The following is a 19,048-nucleotide window of genomic DNA, read 5'->3' on the forward strand; positions in this document are numbered from 1 at the left end:
AGAAGTCGATAAATAATTGTAAAATACTTCCACCTACATTTTCAAAATAAATAAATAAATAAATAAATAAAAAAGAACAAAATTGTTCTTCTAAGAGAAAAAGTACAGATGAAGTGTACGATCAAGTTTTCGTATTACATCAATCATTTCCCTGTAAAGTATAGTTCCATTGTTAAAGTGTGCGAATATATATTGAGTCAGGAAGTTTTGGGGAATATGGATCCGTTTAGGGTGCGCCCCTATAAGGATGTAAATAATAATAACCTATCTTTTTGAGTTGGTTTTGGTTAAAATGGGTTTTACTTACGAGTTCGTTTTGCTTCTGTAGCGACGAACATGTGCGTGCTTGAGTTTTTTAAGGTGTATACACACTAGACAGAATATGTCCATCTTTACGTAAATTCTCATTCTCATGATTTGATTGTCAAGAAATTACGAATTAGATTGATTTAAAGATTTCATGAGAACGAACAAACCATAAGCCGTGGTCATCATTGCAATATACGTTAATAATGAATGTGAAAATATTGCTGACCGTAGAAAATAATGTTATTGACCGCCAAACTTATTTGCTTTCCGGTATCCATGAAAGTTGATGGCCGTTTCTTCGTTCAAGGTTAGTTGAGTCAATGCTCTTAAAGAAGGAAGAAAAAAACTAATAAATGAATGAATGAGTGAAAGAAAAAGTAGTTAACATGTTTTGGGTAACAACCTCTATCCCTTCCATCCTCTTGATATCCAGTTTAAAACCGTTTCTAAACTCATATATTGTTCAATTTGAGAATTCTTTTATGGATATCCAGCGTACGGCAGCAGCAACTACTTCGTAAATAAGTGGTATGAAATAAAAATAAAAATAATGAAAAATTAATTGTTCAACCTTGATTACCGAAATTATTTCATTCTGTCAAAAACCAGATTTTCTTTACAGTTCGATATTATGTGAAGTTCACCTTGTAAATTTTACATTGAATAATTCAACAGAGAAATTCTTAGTTATGTGAGGAAAAATGAAACTAAGTATTTATATTTACGGGGAAGGATGACTTGAGCTTAGCGTCCCGTTCAGTAGCGAGGCTATGAGACGTGGACTTACAGCTTAACGCGGAATCCGAAACAGATAAGCTCCCATCGAATCCGGGTCTCCCACACAATATATATTTACTATATATATACACACACACACATATTATATATATATATATATATATATATATATATATATATATATATATATATATATATATATATATATATATATACAGTATATAGTGTGTTTAAAAACAATACAAACAACGTTTGAGAGGTGATTCCTGACACCAACATAAGACAAAAAGTATAGACCAACCTGGGTGCACAAATGCTTCCTTTCGGATTAATAGGCCCCCAAAAACATAAAAAAATGAACTTTGAAGGTCCATAGCTGCAAAACCGTGGGACCTACCGTTGGCGGATCAAGACTTCATTTAGGAACTAATATGTGCACTATCCAAAACTGCATGTTTCAAAATCCTAAGGTACCCTCGCAACAATTTTTATAGAGAGAGTTTGGCTAGGAGCATATAATTTGAAGCACTCACCAACTACCTTATTAAAATCGTTGCGTGAATACCGCAGGATTCTGAAACATGAATATTTGTATATGGTACCTACTAGGCCTATTTACTATGTGAAATCTTTATCCAACTGCGGCATGTCCCATAGTATTCGAGCTATGAATCTTTAAAGTTCATTTTTTCATGTTTTCGGCAGCCTAAAATTCCGAAAGGAAGCATTTGTTCACCCAGATTAGTCTATGCTTTTTGTGCTATTTTGGTGTCAGGGATCACCTTCTAAAAGTTGTCGGTGTTGTTTTGAAACACCCTGTATATATAAAGGGAGAGGAAGATGGAAGACACTAACCTGCGATGAAAGTCAATTTCATTTATTTTTCTTTACTTGCTTTCTTTCTTTCTATTTTTTTTTTCATATGGAAAAGAAATGAAATTTTTCAGTTTAACATGCCCTTCATGCTAAGGTAGACGGATGAGTTAAGGAAGTGAATGATGATTTAATAATTGCTGAAATGAGTGTGTGTGGAAGTAAACGGTTATACCCCAAGAAAAGCCACAGACACGATGTTGTCCCCAAAAAAATACTTGGCCGAGAATCGAGCAAGGAAGACCATGCACCAGAGGAAAGCGCGCTACCACTGAGCTACCTACCGTAACATCTCCACGTGGAAAAGATCATACGTGTATTACCGTAGCATGGGCATACTTTGATCAAATTTCATCTGTAAAAGTCAATATCACTGTACCAGTATCTTTCTACATTAGAAAGAAAATAAAAAACACATGACAAATCGGTCTTGCTGTGTCTACTACACATTCTGTAATTCTAAAGTTTTTTTTTTTTTTTTTTTTTTTTTTTTTTTTTTTTTTTTTACTTGCCGAGAAAGAAAAGGAAATGTGGTGATCAAAGTTATACTTGGTTTGGGGATACTTGGTTTTTGTCATGCAATATGAAACAAAACCCATCGTAAAAGCTAGAGAAAGGAAAGGAAATGTCCATTAGTATATCGTAGGCTCATATGTAAGAGATGGAGGTAGTAAATAACCACAGTAAATGACATTGTAAATATGTAATAATAATAATAATAATAATAATAATAATAATAATAATAATAATAATAATAATAATAATAATAATAATAATGATAATGTTTATTTCTGTGTCATGAACAGCCTGACGGCAAAAATACAGCACTTTATCAAACAATATAAACACATATTACATACAATGTAAGCTATATACTGAAACAAAAAACATAATGATAAAATAAAGTAAAATAATATCGGATTAATAATTCATTGTCAAATTAACACCATTTTTTAGTATTAAAATAGTCGTCATAAATAGTAAAAATAATATTTGTCAAGCTCTAAAATTCATGCTTTTATACTGATAAAAATAAATTAAACAAAATTAAAAGAATTGGTCAGTCTTCTTAAAATTACAGATTTCGGATTCAACGGAACTAATGTTGATATATTTCTTGTATTATACATTGGTACCCTTATACCTATATTATGCAAGCAATATTCACTATGATAGCTATTGTCTAGTAATTTCTTAATAAAATCTCTTTGAATAACTTTTCTCCTGTCGCTCAATGCCTGCAATCCCCAAAATTGACACCAGTATTCATAACTACGTGAGTAGTAATCTCTATTCATTTTATAGCAGAATAACCTAATAAAACATTTTTGTACTGATTCAATTTTGTTTGCCAACGTTATACCTATACTATTCCAAATAACTACACCGAACTTTAATTTTGATCTTGCAAGCATCTTGTATAAATATACATATGAGCTGGCATTTCTAAACTCAGGCCATTGTTTGAAAATAAACCCTATTATTCTTCTAGTCCCTTGGATTGTATCATTTATATGATAGGTAAATTTCATGTTTCTGTCAAACACTATACCCAAATCTTTAATCTGTTCGGCTTTATGCAATGTTACTCCATTAATTACATATTTGCTCACGTAGTATTGGGTTTTGTTAGTATATGATATGTATTTAGTTTTCTCACAATTTATTTTCAATAAGTTACTTTTACACCATGTACTAACAGTATCTAGATCTTCCTGTAGTAAGTAGTTATCATACTCACTATTTACTATTCTAAATAATTTTAAATCATCGGCATACAACAAGTACTTGTACAAATATACAAATATTTGAGTAGCCTATTTAATTTTCTCAGGCAAATCATTAATAAATATTGAAAAAAGAAGGGGTCCCAGAGGAGATCCCTGAGGTATGCCATTCTTTATATGACCGTAACTAGAGGTTATTTGACCAATTTTTACTTTAAACGTTCTGTTTGCTAGATAGCTTACAAACCATCGAAAGTACAATGGAGATAGACCTATGTTTCTTAATTTATCAATAAGAAGTTCATGCTCTATGGAATCAAAAGCTTTTGACATATCTATATATATAGTGTCTACTTGTAATCTATTCTTAAGTCCTAAATGTGTAAAATCAGTAAAATGTACAAGATTTGTTACAATCGATTTCCCTTTATAAAATCCATGCTGAAATTCACTTAATTTGTTTTTTACATTAAAATATAAATGTTTGTGTATTATAATTTCAAAAATCTTACAAAATGCGTTGACTAGTGTTATTGGTCTATAATTTTTTTATAATTCTACGATCACCTGCTTTGTGTACTGGTACAATGTATACTTGTTTCCACATTGAAGGAAATTCACCATTTCTCAAGGATGCATTAAATATATTTGTTAAAACAGTTGACAATTCGGTACTACAGGCTTTAATTATATAATAGGGGATAGGGGATATTATCAGGACCAGGCGCTGTGCTCGCCTTAATAACTTTGATTGCATGAATTACATCAGACTCAGTGATATTAGGTATATCTATGACGTCATGGTTGCTAATGAGCGAAGGAGAATTCATAACCTGCCTATCTGGGTAATGTCCTAATTCTAAATTAAAATTTTCACTAAAAACATCTTTAAATAATTCCACAACATCATTTAATTCTGTAACTGATTTGTCATTATGTTTCATTTCAGTTGGTATTTGCTTGCCATCAGAACTTTTAAATATTTTCCAGAAAAACATACTGTTATTGACAACACTATTTTCCAGACTCATATAATATGATTTTCTGGCCTCTAAGTATTTCTTTTTGACAATTTTCCTTAAATCGGAGTATCTTTGATACCATGTATTACTATTTGTTTGTCTTGCTTTAACAAAATATTTGGTTTTCTTATTAATTAATGATTTCAGCTCTTTGTTCATCCAAGGGTCTTTGTATTTAGGCCTATTGCTAATTGGTTTCTTAGGTACACAATTATCTAGCACATCATATATATTGTTATACAATATATTGGTCAATTCATTAATATTACTACTCTTTGTATCTATTCGATCCATTTCCTTAATTCCATTATATACACCTAGAAAATCGGCATTTTTAAAATCATAAATTCTGGCTTGATTTAAGGTGTTCCCAAAGACATTACTGTCATTTTTTGTTATTTTCCATTCAAATAGAAAATGTGGATGGAAATGATCCACCATACTACAAACTATGTGAACATCTCACCACGTTATAATAATAATAATAATAATAATAATAATAATAGTAATAATAATAATAATAATAATAATAATAATAATAATAATAATAATAATAATAATAATAATAATAATAATAATAATAACGTGGTGAGATGTTCACATAGTTTGTAGTTAAAACTACTGATTTGACTCCTCACTGAAAATACATAACATAAAATATAGCAAACAAAAGAAAACATAAGAAAAGTGAACAAAAAACTTTCAACTTCAATCACTGGGATAGCCGCAGGAAAGACATAATATACATATTAATACCGCAGTCAGGAGAAGGGTTCAAAATGATCTTAACTAAATCGTCTGGTTGGATGATGTAGACATAATCAGCAGCAACCTTGAACTGTCTTTTATTTGCGCGAATCATTTTTAGGCCTATTCGGGTTCAGTGTCTGTTATTTGACAAATATATTTTTTTTTCTGGGAAACAAACGTTGCTACAGTATACTGACCAATTTCGTAAACCTGTGATTTTGGCTGCTGGGAGACAAGTGTTGCGTGTGCGGCATCTCCGGACAAGAGATTCTCTTCTATTCCAGGCAAATGAGTGAGGTCGTCACTGTCAGTGTCTCCTTCTAGTGTAGTTACAGCCGTAGATATACTACATCCAGGTGCAACATCCAGTCTTCTTTCTGCGTAGTTTGCTTGACGTACTGGTACCGAATTGCTGCTCTTTGAGCAGAGTGGTTAAACCATCTTCGACACCATGGATGGGATCTTCTGCAGCGTGTTCTGTGGCCAATCTGTTAAACACTTGTTCATGATCAATGTGATATATCTTATACGTTCGGCATCCATTGATCAAATTTCTCTTGATCGCTGAAGTCATGTTACAGTTGTGATCATGAGTATGTGTGGCACGTGTTACTACTGCATCTATCTTCTTCAGAGTTTTCGTCAGTAGAGTAGAGAACATGTTCTCTGAAACTGTGCTTAATCTTGGATTTTGTACTTTGAAATCAGTGAGACATGCACACCAGGCTTCTTTCTTGGGTCAGAAAAACGCAACATCCAGCAGCTGGGAAAGATGTGCCGAGTTAGGAATCAAGCAAATAAATCAATGGCATTTTCAGCGCACAATGACAGCACCTCAGCATCCAAATGCGATGACAAATTGTCACCGATTAGCAACTTTCGACCTACTAAACGTTTCGCGTGTGGTAGAAACATAGTTTTGAAGCAGTCACGGGATGTAACTCCATCCATCCATCCCATCGCTTGATCAATGTTGCCCTTATGGTGTGATGAAAGTCACCCCTTCAATTTTAATCTTTTCTACAACATACCTGAGTACATATATTTTGTGTTCGTGTTTTTTCCTATACTCCCAAAGCTACCAAACACAAGTTATACTAAGTTAAATTGGTATATATTTTACACTTATCTTTGTAAGTGAAAAGGTTAGCAGACGTTAGTTACACTTACAAATTTATACGTATCTTCACTGCAGATAAAGCACTCTCTGCTAGGGATTACATGAGAACTGGTCAACAGCTGTGTTGTAAGTACATGACCTGATTCTCAGGGCTTCTATATTCGCCGGAAGTTTTGATCAAAGTGTCCCCTGGACTTTAAGTGTTCTCATGTTAAGGTACTTTTATATAAAACCACTTAAATTTCGTAACAAAGATACTTATATTTTTGTTTGAAAATGTGTTTAATTTGGCAAATCTATTTAAACTGTGTTTAGGAGCCATTTTCATTTTTCAGAATCCCAAAATTCTTAGCTAGTCAAGTAAAATTCGATGTCAGGTAAAGTATTTTTGAAACACTCGTTGGTAAAAGATGTTCTCCTGTCCTTATTTCAATCTATTTTAACAAAGAAACTTCAAACTATGCTCCGCGTAAATATAAGGAGTCTTATAGAGGGGCTACGTTCATTTGACTGTTTGTCTGTTGACAGACATCAGAGTAAAAACAGTAAAGTTTTCCTGGAATCAATTTTGTATCTCAAGAATAACTTCCGTCTCCTTCTTTAGCTCTCTATTCAAACCAAAACAGTAGAAATCAACTTAAAGCAAAAAGTGCTAATAGAGAGAAGGCCCGTTTTTTCAGAATCAAATCAGCGTTCCAGGCATGGGCGGAGTTAGGAATTGTCTGCTGGGAGAGGCAGACCTTTTGGTCGATCTCAGACCTGCATTTTCACAAGTCGTCATTTTCGGCGTGTTCTGTTCTCAGAACCGAAATTAATATCAAAACAACTGTACAGTCTTGCAAATTTTGAGAGGTCTTGGTAGGTGGCATTTTTATTTTTTGTAAAAAAAAAAAAAAAGTTGGGGGGGGGCAATGCCCCCATACCTCTGCCCATGGAACTTCCAAGTATAAATTTAATAATCATCTCTCTCTCTCTCTCTCTCTCTGCATAGAACAAATACGATGAGAGAAGTGACTTTTTTATATGGATTCAACGTCTGAAGAATTACTTTTACCTTGGCCTTTTTCTATTTTTTCACAACGGTAAATGGTGAAGTTTTCGGTTTCAACACCAATTGCCACAGTGAAAAAGAAAAATAACTGTTGGACCTCGATAAGTTGAACTTTTAAGGGTTTTGTAATCATATTTAAAACTCTTGGTAACTCGAACTTTCGTATCTGCGAATCTCTAGGATTCCAAGTTTACCTCTTTAACTCGAATTTCTTTTGATGTAACCTCGATAACTCGAAATTTTATCCATTCCTTTCAACTTCGAGTTATCGAGGTTCCCCCGTACATACAAGGTGATTCAAGAGGAATGTCAGATAATTTGTGAGGTGATTCTACGTATGAAAATAAACCGAATAAGTCCTATGAACATGTGTCCGATTTTCGATCGGTACGGAACTGGAGAGGGTTCAAGACTACATATATCCATGAATGATTATGAAGACAAGTGTGAATATTACTTACCGCAATGCCGTGTAGGCGCTGTGGTGGACAGAATGCACGTAATGGTAGGACAGATGAAAATATAATTCCTCTTCCGTTTACAATATTGAGTTTCGAGGATAGGAAACGGCCATTGGAGGCGACCAACGGGTTTGATATAGGTTCAGTATTTTAAGAATAGTTTTCCTCACAGCAGTAATTATTCTATTGATGCCGAGAATAGTAAAATAGCGAAAAGCTGTTTTCCTTTATGTGAGTTTAGCATCGAAAGAACAGGTTCCAGCTTTGACCGAATCCCTCTATCGGAAATACAAGTTATTGTTCTATTACTTCAGGTTACAATATTGGGTTGACATTACTCGAAGGTCTTCCATATTAGATAATTGCATAGTAATTTTCTGATATTAGGTATATGGCTCGATTTCTAAATTTTTAGGTAAACCATATAAATTTTGTAATTCCCCGTTATGAAGTTCGTATCATTCTTATTCGTCTCGCGTCCAAATATTCGTCCCAGAATTTTTTGTTCTCGAATGCTTTCAGTCTGCGTTTTTCTTTCAAACTAAGTGACCATATTTCGCAACCATATAGTACAACAGTCATATTTGTTGTGCTATGAATGAGAAAACTACTAAATTTAGATCCAATTTCATACAACTTTAGTATGTCTTCTTTTTAAAGTGATTTTTAGACCAACAAAATCCATCGTTTAGTTATGCTACATCATTTTTCAATTTTTGATTTGGGGCCACGGTGGCTCAGTGGTAGAGCGTTCACCTTTGGTGCTTGAGGTCCCGGGTTCGATCCCAGCCTCCGCCAAGTGAACTTTGTGGTGGACAAACACCGTGTACGTGGGTTTTCTCGGGGTTCTCCCGTTTCCTCCCACTTTCTTCATTCCACCATTTCATTCATTCCTCATCATCACCGTCTCCTTTAGCCTAACCGGCATTACCGTGGGACGTAAAACTCAAAGATTTCATTTCATTTTTTTTTAATTTTTGATTTACCTAATATCTAATAGTTTTTTTTTTTTAAACCTAATTTTCCTTTTGATCTCTTTTGACAGGAATGCGTGAATTCGGAATACCTCCAACTGAACCGTTGGAAATACCACAAATGGTTATTGATCAAGGAGTGGGACCTGTCGGACTTAAGCTGACATTTACAAAAGCCAGGATTCATGGTATCAGCAAACTCAACGTGTTAACTGTCAGGTTAGTCTCTTTATACATGTACTTCTTTTTAATATATCTGTAAGTGTTACGTCCCACACTTATGATCTGTAGACTAAGAAAGACGGATTATTACACTGCAAAAATTAAATTAATGTTTTGAACATTTTTTAGAAATGACTTTTGGTCATTGTTTTACATGTCCAAGTTTTCTATCAGGACAAAAAAATGTCTAGACTATATCTTAACAGTGGTTAATTGGAATTGCCGTAATAGAGATCAAAATGTATTTCAACTTCTGATGTGTTCAGTCAGGGCCGTAACTTGTGCGGGGCAGGAGGCAACTGCCCCCCAGAGAAGCTCCCGCCGTTCGAGGGGGGCCGATTTTAAGACAAAATTTCCTTACTTCATATACGATACGAACATGAAATTATAAATGAAGCATGAAACAGATTCACTACATTACATAAACAAAACAACACACAAAACGTCAATAAAACAAAAATTAGTCATGGGCACATTTCAGTAAAAAAAAAAAAAAAAAAATGTCTACTATTAGGGACCTTAGAAATAATATTTATTCGTATGACTTTGAGATTTGTCAATATTGTCTCCTAATTAATTTGTCATGTATGGAACGGACCCAGGGGCGTAACTAAAGGCCTCACAGACCTTGCCGTGCGGGAGAGCCCACAGGCTGCGAGGGGCAGGTAAAGAGTAATAGAAAGATGGAAAGAGGGGGCCCAAAATTAGAAAACAGCTTTTCTAGGGGCCCAAATAAGCGTATTAATGCTTTCCCCCTCAGAAAAAATCTTAAGTTACGGCGCTGTGTTCAGTGAGTATACGGGTAGAAATTATTTGTAAATATGTCAATGCTAATGTGTAGACTGTCCTAACACTGATTAAAAGTCGTTTCTGCATCCTTATAATCACTGAACACATCAGAAATTCAAGTACATTTTGAAGATTGTTACAGCAGTTCCCATTAACACAGTTAGGAGGTATTTCAGACATTTTTGTTCACAGATAGAACATTTCAGAACACTTTCGGAAATGTTAAACAAACACTAGAGTCTTTTCTAAAGGAAGTGTCCAAATGAACTTAAAACACTTATTTATCTTTTGCAATGTAATGCAAATGGCTGTAGTATTATCACACCTGTTAGATTCTAATTACGTAGTTCATGATTGGGAATGAATTGAAATTTGGTTAAAAGTCCATTGCCCAACGAAGTTTAAAATAATGCATATTGGTCAAACAACCATTTCCCGTCATTTGTCCAACAGTTGCGATCTCTTACCCTCAATCACAATTTTCCCCACTTTCCCCGCTACGTCCACAATTGAGGTGGTGTGTAAATATTCGGCGAACTATGCAATTGCAAGGTATGGCCAACATTGAGTTTATTGGCAAATGTTCGGCAAAGTAGCCAATTACAACGTATGTCCAACGTAGGCAATTGAGTTGATTGGGAAATGCTTGGCGAAATAACCAATTACAACATATAGCCAACGTTGGCAATTTAGGTAGTTGACTAATGCTCAACGAACTAGGGGTCTAATCAATTACAATGTATGGCCAGCTTTGGTGTTTGAGTTTGTTGGCAAATAGTCATCAATGTAGCCAATTACCACGTATAGCCAACGTTGGCAATTGAGTTGATTGGCAAATGTTAGGCGAAGTAGCAAGGCCAACGTTGGCAATTGAGTTGGTTGGCAAATGCTTGGCGAAATAGGTAATTGCAACGTATGGCCAACGTTGACAGTTGGTTTAGCTACTATTTTCCACTGTTGAGCCTACTGTCTATGCTGCTACGGGAATGATTATGAAAGAACTGCTGCAATGAAAATAATCCAGGAAACGAAACAATTTTCTGGACAACAATCTCGCATGGCCTTGGATCGAATTTGGAACCCCTCCCACAGTTTTATAATGAACTTTTCTTGCGTACGTATGTGAAAATCAATTTCTGACGTAGAAATATAATTTTTCGATATTCCCTGAGTACGGTGAGAAATTTGGAGGAGCTGCCGGAATTAACATATACTGTAGTGAACTCAAGCTTAAGGGAACGGAAATAAGCAGTCTTAGAATCTAATGCGCTGACCATACCTTACACTACTAAAAGATATACGGCTGGCCATAGTCCATGATCAGATTCAACCCTATAGAGTTTTAAAGGAATCCTATTACTCTTCCTGTGATAATTGATTTCAATTGTTAGTAGGCCCTAGACATTCGATGCACGTTAATTCGATTTCTATTATTATTGAGAGAACATAGTTTGTTGATGGAAGTAATTTATCCATTGAAAATGGTAGAAATCAGGCGCACACTCAGAAAGTTTTGTTGAAAGGCGTCCAAAGTTTGAAGGAGTCCAATCCAATACTATGTGACACTATGTCTATGCAGTATTGAACCGTTGTTATTCTGTACCCGAAAAGGTCATAAAAAGTTGTTATCTATTGTCGCCTATATTCTCAGAAAAGAAAACAATAGAACTGGATTATTTATGAGAAAATAAAAAGTAAACGTGAAGTGTAAGATCAAATCTTAGAGCTACATCAACCATTCTCTGCTCATACCATTTTCTGCTCAACTCTACATCAACCATAGAGTCTTATAGGAAGTCTAAAAAGTAGATTGTTGGCGAAACTGTTACACGTTTAAGCTTTTCAAACTAAAATATATTACTGTGCTAAGTGAGTAATTAGATTTGAATCAAATTAAGTACAGAAAACAGAGCTTTTGAAGAAAGGATACATTACAATTGGATTTTCAATAATTACATAAGAATATATTTTTCATGGAAATATCCCTGTTGTCTCGTTAAGTTTTTTGTTATGTCAAATCTAACTCAAAATTAAAGATTTATTTGCACTTACAGTAGAGGAGAAATATATTTGACGAACAGTATCACTGGTACGTACATATTTCATACCAAGGTTGTTTGGGCGCTAATAACGCCAGAGGCAAACATATTTTACGAAATGGAATCATATCATCTTCCATCATCTCAATGTAAATGAATCGGTCGCTCATAGGACAGATAACAGTTCCTGTCGCTAATAGGACTGTCGCTTCTGGGACTAATACACTGATATACAGATATAATAACTTTCAGTGACAACGCAAATGAACAAATTTCTATCATTCTTCCGTGTTAAATTCCTATCTCCTCTAAACAGGGTGTTTCAAAACAACACCGACAACGTTTGAGAGGTGATTTCTGACACCAAGACAATACTAAAAGTGTAGACCAACGTGTGTGCACAAATGCTTCCTTTCGGAGTTATAGGCTGCCGAAAACATCAAAAAATGAACTTTAAAGGTCCATAGCTCCAAAACTATGGGACCTACCGTAGTCGGATCAAGACTTCACTTAGGGACTAATATGTGCGCTATCAAAACATACTTGTTTCAAAATCCTGCATTAGTCATGCAACAATTTTTATAGAGGGAGTTACTTAGGCTACAGGCATATAATTTGAAGTACCCACCAACTACCTCTATAAAAATTGTGCGGAAGTACTGCAGGATTCTGGAACTTGGATATTTCGATAGGGCACACACTAGTTCCTAAGTGAAGTCATGACCCGACAACTGTAGGTCCCATAGTCTTGGAGCTAAAGACCTTTAAAGTTCATTTTTTCATGTTTTCGTGAGCCTATAACTCCGGAAGGAAGCATTTGTGCACCCAGGCTGGCCTATACTTTTCGTCTTATCTCGGTGTCAGGAATCACCTCTCATATGTTGTCGGTGATGTTTTGAATCACTCTGTATACCTGCTTATTCATTTCCAAATGCAGCTTCATACACGTATGATCCACAGTTTCCTCTTTTTCTTTTATATTCGTTTAAAATGAACAACAATTAAAGCCCCTGCGAAGGAAAACAACTTTAGCACATAAGTTAATTGTGGTGTTTAGACTAGGAATATGTAATTTTACTCTTGTTTCACCTTGCCCATGTTACAGATGCGTATCAAACTAGGGAAATTTATTTCGTTAAAAAGAGAAAATCATAATTTGTTTATGTCAAGTAGTCTACGAAGTATATGAAGGTATATTTACATTTTTATTGCAGAAGAAGGGGAATAAGTAATGTTATATAACAAATTTCGACCTTCAGCATCACTCATAAAACATAATGTGACTTGTACGGTTCCAGCTTCAGAAGATCGCTTCCATAGACACAGTGGCGTATTTAGGGGGGTGGCTTCCGGGCTTAATCCCCCCCCGAAATCTTACTTAGTATAGTAAAGTAAATGAAATATCTTGCAGAATTTTCACATTTCCAGGCAAAGCCCCCCCCCCGAAAATTAGCAAAGCCCCTCCCGAAACAAAATCGTAAATACGCCACTGCATAGAGATATGTTTACGATGTTACTACAGTGTTTCTGTTTTTTTATAAATAAGGGATCTACGTGTGTACAAAAAACAAAAAAAAATCTACAGACATATAGCTTACACTACAGAGAGTATATCCGTAAAGAAATATGTGTATTACCGTTGGGAGAGTATGTCCGTAAAGGAGTGTGTGTGTGTGTCACTGTTAGCAAAGTAATTATGTTCGTAAAGGAGTGTGTGTGTGTCACTGTTAGGAGGGTATGTCCGTAAAGGAGTGTGTCATTGTTAAGAGAGGGTATATCCATAAAGGCGCATGTGTGCCACCGTTAGAAGTATGTTCGTAAAGGAGTGTGTTCGTCACCGTTAGGAGAATATGTCCGTAAAGGAGTGTGTGTGTTACCGTTCGGGGAGTATGTCTGTAAAGGAGTGTGTGTCACCGTTAGGAAAGTATATCCGTAAAGGAGTGTTACTGTTAGGAGAAGTACAGATACAAAATAGATACAAAATACAAAATGAACAACACAGATACAAAATACCGATGTACTTAGCTACATATACAAAACAAATAAATAATTTCTTCCAAAAAAAAAAAAAAATAATAAAGAAAACTCAATCAGTGTTAGGAATGAACGACATATATGGGTCATTCTAACTTAACTTCGGCACGCTATTTCCAACTGCATAGGATGTTCAAAATTTAATTTATTCACTTTCTATTTTAAAGGGCGACAGGATAGCTGCTGCTAATCCTTGGAACAGAAATAACAGGAGGGAAATATATCTCAGAGATATTTAAAAATAATATAAAAATTACTAATTTTGTCACATACGTTACCTGTCCCAATAGCATTTTCAAAATTTGAAATAGTTATTCTACATTGACAGGTATGAGGTGCAAAATAAAATCATTACGATCGTTATCAGTTTTTCTTTATAGAAATGAATGTATATATTAGTGAGTATCTTCGTTAATTATTTATAAAAGAAACTTCTGTCCTGTATTTGTCTGCCACTAAACTTACTCTATGGTTCTACGAATATTCAACACATGGCAGTATTCAAAATACAATGTGACATTGTTGGTTTTGTTTTCTGAATATTTCATGCTTCAGTGCAATCAGCAAGGTTGATGTTTTTGATCTTGTGGAGGAAAACATGTAGATGAATTCGTAAGTAGATTTAATATGTGCCACGTAAGTTACCAATGTTTCAGAACTGTTAATGTTGCTAATATATATATATATATATATATATATATATATATATATATATATATATACTTAGTATACTCTGAAGTGCTGACCTATCGTTTTTAAAGTATTAAAACAGATTACATTCTAAGTTAGTAATCTGATAATTTTTTCTTTAAAATATACGAAATGTTACATACATTCCAATCTCCAAAGTGACGAGTAATTTTCTCTTTCAATCTAATGAAAAACGAACGCCGATCGACGGGCTTTCATCTGCAATAAATTTGTTGAATTGGCTTATTGTTTTTTTTTTTTTTTTTTTTTTTTTTAAGTCACTTTTCTGATTTCTTTGACTGAACTACTACTGTCCTGAAATTATTAAACGCATTAACGTGTTTGGTGCAAAAGTTCAAGTAAGTGCTTTTTATGTTTTAAATTTAATGTTGGTCACATTCCAAATATGATTTTCCTATGGAATATTTCATTAAATAATCTAATCTTTTTTTTTTTTTTCATTCTTTTATAAATGTATCAAGTACAGGGAAAGTTATTTAACCCGTGAAAGCCCATGCTAATTTTACCCTTAAGAGGCTCAGGGGGTGCCTCTGATTCTCCCTGCTGCATATACAAGCTACCTGAACTCACCGCGACCATTTTTATTTTCCGTCATTAATAGGGGGGCCGCGGTGGCTCAGTGGTAGAGCGTTCACCTCTGGTGCTTGGGGTCTCGGGTTCGATCCCAGCCCCCGCCAAGTGAACCTTGTGGTGGACAAACACAGTGCGCGTGAGTTTTCTCGGGGTTCTCCCGTTTCCTCCCACTTTATTCATTCCACCATTTCATTTATTACTCATCATCACCGTCTCCTTCAGCCTAACGGGCATATTTGTGGGACGTAAAACTCAAAGATTTCATTTCATTTTTTTTTTTTTTTTTTTTTTTTTTTTTGTCATTAATAGGGAAGTCTAGTCACTACTTTGCTATGAAATCATTTGTCAATGGTAATAAACAATGAACAGTATCAAATAATTAGAAAGGTACATACTTCAATAGGAGCCTCAGAGGCACCCCTTGGGCCTTTACGTTAGTATAAAAAATAACGCTATTTTTTCTGAGGTAAAGTAAAACAAATGCTTAGGAAAGAAGAATTCTAGAGCGCAGGACACGGCACGAAACATCTATTAAGAATAATGGCATTAAAAATTGACCAGGGTGCCATCGAGGCACCCTTTGGGCCTTTACGTCAATGTAAAAAACAACCCTATTTTTTCTGAAATAAGGAAACGTATGAACGACTCAATCAGGGGACATATTCCAAAGAGATAGGAGAATTCTGTAGCGGAAGACACGCGACGAAATATCTATTAAGAATAATTGCATTAAAAGTGGACCAGGGTGCCTCTGAGGCACCCCCTGGGCTTTCTTGGGTTTAAACATTATTATTATTATTATTATTATTATTATTATTATTATTATTATTAGTAGTAGTAGTAGTAGTAGTAGTAGTAGTAGTAGTAGTAGTAGTAGTAGTAGTAGTAGTAGTAGTAGTAGTAGTAGTAGTAGTAGTAGTAGTAGTATTTGTATTAGTATTTTATTCTTTTATATTAACATATAAGAAAACAATTTTTAAAAAATTGTTAAAACTGCAAACGAAACGATTTAAAAGCGTAATGAAGAGAACATTTTTTCTGAGCACTCAATATTTTTATCTGCAAATACGTAGGTAGGTACTGAGACAGAAGAAAATGGAAAATTTCATAGCGGTGTCTGATCAGTGTTTTAGAAGTTAATTTTCTGCTACTAAAAATCTCAACTTTAGTAGAATAATTGTACGTACATGTCACAGATGTTACTTTCGTACATTGCAGCAAATTTCCTTCAAAAATAGCCGTTAAGAAATATTTGTTTCACGCTATAATGCTTATCTTGTCTAGTTCTGTAAAACAAACCACTTCCACAAGCACAAAATATTATAACTCCCTTTCGTGAAGAAGCGCATACGGTAATGTATGTGACATGAATTATGACATTTTTTCTAAAAACGTTAATTTTTCGTAAAATGGAGACGAAAAGTGACGCCAAAACATGGAATCTTTACTGAGAAGTTCTAAGATCATAACTTTTTTTTTTTGTTTAGTATGACCAGTCGGAGTTAAACGAGAATGACCCGTATGATTTTAGCGCCATTAAAAAATAATTTTGGTAGATTGTTTCGAAAATATATTCAATTTTTAATTTATAGTTATTTGGGACCTAAGTGGTGAATTCCTTGAAAATTAAAATCTTTCGGTTACTGAAAGCCAGCTATATACCGCATATTTAACCAGATGATGCGTGGGGATACGGACAAAATCTCGCGGCCGAAACATCACCGCCCAAAATCTCGCCGGCAAAAACCTCGCGGGACAAAATCTCGCCGGGCCAAAACCTCGCGTTGCCAAAACCTCGGCGACCAAAACCTCGCTTGGCCAAAACCTCACCGCCCAAAATCTCGCGAGACAAAATTTCGCCGGGCCAAAACCTCGCCGCAGAAAACCTCGCCGCCCAAAACCTCGCCGGACAAAATCTCGTCGGGCCAAAACCTCGCCGCCCAAAACCTCGCGTGGCCGAAACCTCGCCGCCCAAAACCTCGCGTGGGCAAAACCTCGCCGCCCAAAACCTCGCGTGGCCAAAACCTCGCGTAGCCAAAACCTTGAGGGATACGTCTCTTTAAAACGGCTCTTATTTGTAAAAGAATACATAATAATCACTTTTGGCTGTTGGAATGGTCTGCCCAAGCAGCTTAATAAACTTCAGTGTAGTATAACAATATCTGCTCCTTTTCTTGTAAGTAAAAAGAAAAAAAGGAAGGAAGAGCTTGGTGTGGTGAGAGTAGGGGTGCCGAATTCTACTTCGCCCCGGGCGCCGAAATCTCCAGCTACGGCTCTGCATATATATATATATATATATATATATATATATATATATATATATATATATATATATATATCCCCCTCCCTTTTGTTGTGCCGACAAAGTGAAATTATAAAAGACATCCTAGGCTCGAACCTCATCTATGTTGAAAATTTGATTGAGATCGGTAGGATGGCTCAAGAGGTATAATGTAACAAACATAGCCATTTAATTTATATATATATATAGATTTCCAAAGCATGCATTAGAATTTTTCTTGTCATTATTTTAGTGTAATTATGTGTTATTACTAAATATATACATATAGTAATATATAGAACATTCTACATTGAAGAAATTGTCGTGAAGAGGTTTTATCCTGACGACATTTCTTCCCAGGCGACACTATGTCTCGCTTAATTTAGACCAGGCGACATTCTGTGTCGCGAGATCATTACAACGAGGTTTTGGTCAGGCGAGATTTTGGGTATGGCGATATTTTGGAGCGGAAGATTTTGGGCCGCGAGGTTTTGGGAGGCGAGGTTTTGGCCAGGCGGGATTTTGTCCCGCGAGGTTTTGGGCGGCGAGGTTTTGGTCGGCGAGGTTGTCGCCGCGAGGTTTTATACCCAAACCACCTGAACATTGGCTACATACGTATTACTCAAATTGGCTATTTTTTATTATTTGGTCTAGGAATTAATTCGTGCGGTTGGTACGCACACATTGAAGCTGTAGTACAAACACAAAATACATAAATACCTTAAGAAAAATATTGTCCATCGCTAGCCACCACCTTCGCCCATCTGTTAGGCAATGTACGGATTCCGTGGCGAAAGAAGTCCTCATCCTTGGAAGCGATCCAGTCAGAGAACCATGTTTCGATATCTTCTGAAGAAGTAAACCGCTCTCCAATCAAATCGTTGTTCATGCAATCGAACAAGTAGTAGTCCGAAGGAGCAACGTCTGGTGAATACGGCGGGTGGGGTAAAACTTCCCATCCGACATTTTCTAAATAGGTTTTGACCGGTTTTGCGACATGTGGGCGAGCGTTATCATGTTGAACAATAAGTTTATCATGTCTGTTCTCCCATTCTGGTCGTGTTCTGGCCAGAGCTTGCTTCAAACGCATTAATTGTCGTCGATAACGTTCTCCATTCATAGTTTCATCCGGTTGCAGCAGCTCATAGTACACCACACCTTTCATATCCCACCATATGCACATCATAACCTTTGCACAGTGAATATCTCGTTTTGGTTGTGATGGACCTGGTTCACCTGGTTTCACCCAGGCCTTTTTTCGTTTAGGGTTCTCGTAATGGATCCACGTCTCATCACCCGTAATAATTCGATGCAGAAACCCCTTTCTGCTCTGTCGTTGAAGCAGCAATTCGCAAATGGTTTTTCGTCTTTCAA

At 35.5% G+C, this 19,048-nt stretch overlaps 1 protein-coding gene across 1 annotated transcript in view; it reads left to right on the top strand.

The window, feature by feature from the left end:
• The window catches only part of LOC145691994 (protein takeout-like), a 101,398-nt gene that overhangs the window by 67,999 nt on the left and 14,351 nt on the right, over positions 1 to 19,048 (top strand). The window contains exon 3 of the mRNA XM_081767293.1: positions 9,097 to 9,244. Coding sequence (XP_081623419.1) covers positions 9,097 to 9,244 — 148 coding nt within the window. The remainder of the gene's footprint in view (positions 1 to 9,096; positions 9,245 to 19,048) is intronic.

The sequence above is a fragment of the Thermobia domestica genome, chromosome 8 (assembly GCF_964235325.1).
Source record: "Thermobia domestica chromosome 8, izTheDome1.hap1.1, whole genome shotgun sequence".
Classification (NCBI taxonomy): Eukaryota; Metazoa; Arthropoda; class Insecta; order Zygentoma; family Lepismatidae; genus Thermobia; species Thermobia domestica.